The sequence below is a fragment of the Galeopterus variegatus genome, unplaced genomic scaffold, assembly GCF_000696425.1.
Source record: "Galeopterus variegatus unplaced genomic scaffold, G_variegatus-3.0.2 Scaffold135, whole genome shotgun sequence".
Classification (NCBI taxonomy): Eukaryota; Metazoa; Chordata; class Mammalia; order Dermoptera; family Cynocephalidae; genus Galeopterus; species Galeopterus variegatus.
Window position 1 is genome coordinate 782539 of NW_007726246.1, and position 7062 is coordinate 789600.

At 36.7% G+C, this 7062-nt stretch overlaps 1 protein-coding gene across 1 annotated transcript in view; it reads left to right on the forward strand.

Annotated features, from left to right (window-relative positions):
• Positions 1 to 7062, forward strand: part of AP5M1 (adaptor-related protein complex 5, mu 1 subunit) — a 21599-nt gene that overhangs the window by 6415 nt on the left and 8122 nt on the right. Inside the window, exons 3-5 of the mRNA XM_008589286.1 lie at positions 4267 to 4494; positions 6028 to 6167; positions 6885 to 6970. Of these exons, the coding sequence (XP_008587508.1) occupies positions 4267 to 4494; positions 6028 to 6167; positions 6885 to 6970 (454 nt within the window). The remainder of the gene's footprint in view (positions 1 to 4266; positions 4495 to 6027; positions 6168 to 6884; positions 6971 to 7062) is intronic.

The following is a 7062-nucleotide window of genomic DNA, read 5'->3' on the forward strand; positions in this document are numbered from 1 at the left end:
ATAGAGATGATCATATGGTCCTTGTGTTTGATTTTATTAATATGGTGTATCACATTTATTGATTTGCATATGTTGAACCAACCTTGCATCCCTGGGATGAATCCCACTAGATCGTGGTGAATAATTTTACGTATGTGTTGCTGTATTCTGTTTGCTAGTATTTTAGTGAGGATTTTTGCGTCTATATTCATCAAGGATATCGACCTATAGTTTTCTTTTTTGTTTATATCTTTACCTGGTTTTGGTATCAGGATGATGTTTGCTTCAGAGAATGAGTTTGGGAGCTTTGCGTCTGTTTCAATCTTTTGGAATAGTTTGTAAAGAATTGGTCACTAAGTCGCAGTCACATTCAAGGGGTGTGGAATCAGCCGGCCCGGTAGCGCACTGCTACAGTGCGCCGCTTGGGAGCGCGGCGATGCTCCCGTCGAGGGTTCGGATCCCACATACAGACCGGTTCCCGCTCACTGGCTGAGAGAGGTGCGGGTGCAACACTGAGGGTTGCGATCCCGTTGCCGGTCCCAGTCCGGTACGGGCGCAACACTGAGGGTTGCGATCCATTGCCGGACACGAAAAAAGTCAAGGGGTGTGGAATTAGGTTCCACCTTTTGAAAAGAGTAGTGTCAAAAAATAAGTGAACTTATTTTAAAATCACCACACCTATTTTTCATTTTCTCTAGAGGGATGAAATTGGCAAATCTATGACATGATATCTAAAAGGGCTCTTATTTTATATATCAAACTTAATGTTGAGTGGCTATGTATAAGTCCTATATATAGATAAAAGTAAATTTCAAGAACTAAGAATTAGAACAGTCCTGACAGACAAATTGGATCTTTTCTTTTTAACCTTAAAGTGACCTAAAAGTTTTTATGTCTATTTTAAACTCACTTCTATGATGGTCAAAAATACATTCCAGTTATTTATTTTATTAGAAAAACTATTGTAAATGGCTCCAGAATTGAGGTATTCATGGATTATGTCATTCATAAATCTTAAAAATAGTTGAATCTTTTTTCTCATAAGCTCAATAAAACCAAAATATGAAAATTCACAATTTCTGTTTTTTCGTACTGTGGCAATAAACAGGGAGTATGTTATATATAATGTAATACTAATTCATATCATGGTATTTAAATGTCTCAGTCCATTGATAGGTTGACCTAGTTTATTGCTTACGGAAATTTTGGATTGGTTTCTATTCTTATTCCTGATACAAATTATCCTGATGGAGAACTTTCTTCTTTAAAAGAAACTTACTTCTTAAAAAAAAAAAAAAAAGGATGGGGTATACCTTAATCTACACACTAAATGCTTCTTTAAGCTTGTATGTAAATAGTATAACTGTTAGCCAAATATTTTTTAAGTACTTCAGAAGCTTAGTATTTAAAGGAGTTTTATTGGGAAGTGCATTGTAAATGGAAATTATTATCTTCAGTTTATCTTACTCTAGCAGAAAACCTGATGAACGAAAAACCAATGGAAGGAAGTTCTAGTCCTCATTCTACTACTGATTTTCTGTGTATCTTTGGAAATCACACAAATTTGTGAATCTTTTCTCATTTTTAAAATGAGGGCTGGCTGGTTAGTTCAGTTGGTTAGGGTTATTAGAACCCTTGTCAAGGGTTCAGTTCCCTGTACTGGCCAGCCACCAAAATAAATAAATAAATAAAATAAAATGAGATAAGCTCTTAGGTGCCTTCTATTTTTATAATTTCTAGTACTAAGGTCCAGATTGGTTTAAAGGGTGGTACACAGATTCCTTCTAGAATGGATGTTCTCATCCTGTAGTAAATTAGGCTGATAATCTGGTATTTTAAGTGCCTAGATAGTGGATAATTCCTTGGCAGTTTCCATAGTGGTTGCTGTTTATCTGACCCCTTTAAGAATTTTAGACTGGGGCCGGACCGGTGGCGCACTGGATAGTGCGCCGCTTGGGAAGCGTGGCGGCGCTCCCGCCCGAGGGTTCGGATCCCACATACAGACCGGTTCCCGCTCACTGGTTGAGTGAGGCGCGGGAGCAGCACCAAGGGTTGCAATCCCGTTGCCGGTCCCGGTCCGGTACGGGGGCGACACTGAGGGTTGCGATCCGTTGCCGGACATGGAAAAAGACAAAAAAAAAAAAAAATTTTAGACTGTTACAGGATAATTTAATAAGCATAAACTGATTAGTTTTAAATTTTAATAGTCTTTATTATTAATGTTTTCTTATGTTATTATTTACATAAATATCTGTCAAAAAACAAAACTACTTTTTGTTTATTCTTACTAGTTCACATATAGAGAGTAAAGTAGCAGATAGTTTGAAACTTGAAACACTAAAATATTTTTAAGTTTTTGAGTAAGTTTATTTGGTATTTTTATTTTCAAATGTGATTGCCATTATTGTAATTGTCACCAAAAGACCTTTATAAGGCAATAATTGTACGTGGTACTGTTCATAATACCCGCCTGAAAACAAAAGTAGGATCCATAATTAGAAAAAGATATCCTCTCAGCAAACATTTTTTGATGGTATCCTATGCACAGCAATGTGCTAGGCACTAGAGATACAAAGAAGAGTATAACAAAGTCTTGATTTCAAAGAACTTAAAGCTTCAAGAGGGAAAGAAATGGGCACAAATACCTATTGGTGGTAGACAGCTAATGCATGGTACAGACTGTGTATATGATAGTGCATTTGGAGGTGAGCATTATGCCTACTGAGTTCCACTAAAAATATTGTACAGGTCTAGCTAAAAAAGATAATGAATAAGCCCCCATTTGGCTTAACTGGCCAATTTGATGCAGTGCTTTCATAGAAATGTCGAGTTAGAATTGAAGTACAAAGGAAGACCCTGACTACCAATACACACATACATAGATAAGGTCTATCAGTCTGGTTAGGCCAGAAAAAAAACACTAGAAGATTTATGGTAATAAAGGTATTTAATATAGGAATTAGGGCTTACTCAAGTATAAGAGGAGATGAGGGAATAAAAGTCTCTGATCCTCTGGCTGCAGCCCTCCAGAAATAGTCACTAACGACTTCAGTCTGGAGACTGGAGTAGGTAGAAAAACCAGAGTTCAGAGAAGTCTGAGAAGCCGTTATATCTGTCTGTTACTACCTCAAAGCAGGAATTCAAAGAAAGGTCTGCGAAGGTTCTGCATCTGGGTACCACAGCCTTAATGTAGGAGCTCAGGGATGGGTCTATAAAGCTGTCATATCTGGCTTTCATTACCTCCCAAGAATAATGGTTTCCCTTTCCTTTCTCCATTTCAAATCTCTCATGAGTATGCCTCGTTGGCAAACTAGCTCATACCACATAGGAAAGAAGATCCTGGGCTTCTCTACATGCAAAGGTAGACTGTAGAGGTGACCATACAGAATGTAAGACTTCACATAAAGCATCAAATGAGCTAAGACATGAAGAATGAAAGTGTTTCTAGGGACAGAAGAACATTGTAGTGAGAGGGAATAGCACGTACAGAGGTGCATATGGAAGTATAAGACAGTATGATTTATTCAGGGAAAGTAAAAATCCAGTATGTGTACAGTATAAGTTACAGGGCAGAAAATTAAAGAGGTAGATGGGAGCCAAACAAGAAAAGGCTTTAAAAGTAATACAAAATCAAAAGGGAACCACTGAAAGTTTTTGATCATGGGTATAATGTGATAAAAAGTTTCATGCATTGATGGAGGGTGGACTGATTAGAGGAAAGCAAGTCTAGATACATTTAGAGGGCTGTGACAGAAATTGTAAGGGCCTGTACCAGTGTAGTTGCAACGTGAATGGAGAGAAGTCAGCAGATTTAAAGTATTTTTTAAGGGTTTTAGAGGTAAACAGAGGGGTTTATGAAGGTTCCCCTGGTCTCTGACTTGGGTGTCTGAGAACATGATAAAAACATTAATCAGTACACAGAAGGCCAGCCCGGTGGCGCACTGCTACAGTGCGCCACTTGGGAAGTGCGGCGGTGCTCCCGCCGAGGGTTCAGATCCCACATACAGACCGGCCGCTCACTGGCTGAGCGAGGAGCGGGGGCAACACCGAGGGTTGCGATCCCGTTGCTGGTCCCGGTCCGGTACAGGCGCGACACTGAGGGTTGCGATCCGTTGCTGGTCACGAAAAAAGACAAAAAGACAAAAAAAAAAAAAAAAAAGAACACAGAAAACAGGGAGAACAACTAGAGAGAAAAGTGTTTTAAGTTGAGGGAAATGATTTTGATAAATTCAGAAAAGCCTCAAACAAGATGTATGCTTCCAAGACCTGTTTCTGTTTGTATTGCAGTGTGATTTGGAAGGAATCATGCCAAATGTTACCATCGGCTTGAGTCTCCCTACCAATGGATCACCACTTCAAGATATTCTAGTTCATCCCTGTGTGACATCTCTTGACTCTGCCATTCTGACATCTAGTAGCATTGATTCAGTGGATGATTCTGCATTTAGTGGGCCTTACAAATTTCCATTAACTCCTCCTTTAGATTCATTCAACTTATGCTACTACACTTCCCAGGTAAACAACCTTGGAAACATTGAGACTGCTGATCTTTGTATTATAAATACTGCTGATAAGCAAATCCTTTATGCTCTTGGTCCAAATGAGAACTTCTCATGAGTTATTTACCAGACAATAATTGGCAAATGGCAATGAATATTCAGTTCTTTGAATAGTGTATATCTCTTATCTGTGATGTCGGTAACAGTGTTAAATGGCTTTCAAAGGCATGGATTTTTTTTTTTTTTAATGTTCCCTAATAAAAAGGCCGTTGTCATAGAATAGATCCTGATATGACTTAGTCATGGTTTTAACCATGAACATAAAATATCTATAATCCCAGGCAACCTTAGTTACAAATATATAATATTATTAATAGGCATTTATTGCTTATTGAATAAATGCTGTGTGTCAGACATTGTCCTAGGCACTTTACATGTATTTTCTCAAGTACTTTTAACAACTGTTGATGTAGGTGTTATTAGCTCCATTTTATGGATGAGGATTGTCTCAGAGAACTTAAAATGACTTGCACAAGGGCATATAACTGATAAATAGCAGAGCCTGGAAGTGAACCCAAGTTTTCCACACTCCCAGAGCTCTTTTCTACTATACAATTTGTGTCTTGTCCTTGTAGTAAATCAGTAGGTTATAAAAACCTACTCAAGCTAGTTTAAGAAGAAGGAATTTATTTTGAGAATGCAACAGGCAATCTTGCTATTATTCAAGGATAAGAAAAGAAGTAGATCCAGACCAGAGTGGGACTAGATCTAGAAAATTAATATTAAAATTACTATATACTCAGGGTCCACATTGTCTCATTTCTGCTCCTCCTTCTCTTCTTCCAACCGGCTTTCTCTGCTTACACATGACCTTACAGCTCTAGGACCTACACTATATAAGCAGAGTCTCTCTGTGTCCTACTTCAAATGTACTAGAAAGAATCATTGCCTCACCCCAGCCTACAGTTTCCCCTTCAGTTAGTTATTGATGACCAGCTACTGCTGAGCTAGGGGGTTCAGGTGGCACAAGATACAAATAGAGCAGTAGGAACTGTGGTCAGGGGGACAATGATCAGTATGTCTAGTGCAGGTCCTGTGCTGCAGGTCAGAGAACCCAGAGGAGGGGAGCATCGATGAGTAAGAGTAGGAATGAGAATGTATTGTACACCTTTCTAAGGCACCTTTCTTATCTCTGGGAATAGAAAAAGATAGAATACCTGCTCTTAGAACAAATGTAGTTCCATCATTGCTATTATCAAAACAACTTGGAGTCTCCCAATAGTCATTAAAGGTATATCTGTGTATAATAATTATATCACTGCAAGGCTTTTTTCTCAATCATCATTGGTATTTTAGATTTATTAACCTGACAGTTATATAAAAATTTGTTTATGTTTGTTTTCAGGTCCCTGTCCCACCAATTTTGGGTTTTTATCAAATGAAAGAGGAAGAAATACAACTAAAAATAACAGTTAGTTTGAAACTTCATGAAAGTGTGAAAAATAATTTTGAATTCGTTATATAAAAATTTGTTTATGTTTGTTTTCAGGTCCCTGTCCCACCAATTTTGGGTTTTTATCAAATGAAAGAGGAAGAAGTACAACTAAAAATAACAGTTAGTTTGAAACTTCATGAAAGTGTGAAAAATAATTTTGAATTCTGTGAAGCTCATATACCTTTTTACAATAGGTAGGAACAAAGTAACACAATGTCATGATTTCTACCTTCCTTGGTACCTTCCCACTGCCCCACAATAAATTATTTGTCGGTTTTTACCTTATTTTTATGATCTAAATAATTTTATGTCACTCAAATGAATGCTGGTTCTAGATCAAAACATAGTCATAAAAATAATCTATCTTTAAATGTGTCTTCATTTTTGATTAAACTTGCTGGTAAATTATAAACTTAAGCCAGTGTACTTTCTCAGGGATTATTTTAGTACTGGCTTTATTTCCAGCAATTTCTCTGTATTGTACATCCAAGAGAAGCTGAGCTATCAATAACATGGTAAGTTAGCCAATTATATCATAAGGTTACTTTCCTCATCAGCTCTAGTTTTTAATTTATTCTGCTGCATAGTTCTTTTCAAAGTATACCTAAATATGTAGTAAATCATAGTTTTAGTGTCAACCCATGTGCCTGTAGTAATACATTAATTCTATATGATTTTATAGTTGTCTTCTGTGTTAATAATTAAATGTATATCATTACCAAAAATGTTTAACTGATTTCTGGTGTTTTTCGAGATATAATATTTATTATTTGTTCTATTCTATTCTGCAAACTTGAAAACAGAACTGCTTTTATGCTGTCCTTGCATTAAGTAACAGTAGCAAGATTTGACTTAGATCTATGTTATATCCGTGATCATTTTTTTTCTATTTTGTCCTTTTTTTTTTAAAGAGGTCCAATTACACATTTGGAATACAAAGTTAGTTTTGGCCAGCTCGAAGTATTTCGAGAGAAAAGCTTATTGATCTGGAATATTGGTAAGCAAGGTTTCATATGTTGATTTTTTTTTTTTTCATTTGCTATAGAATCTACTTAATTTAGAATAGTTGATTGGTGTATTTGTGTTTTT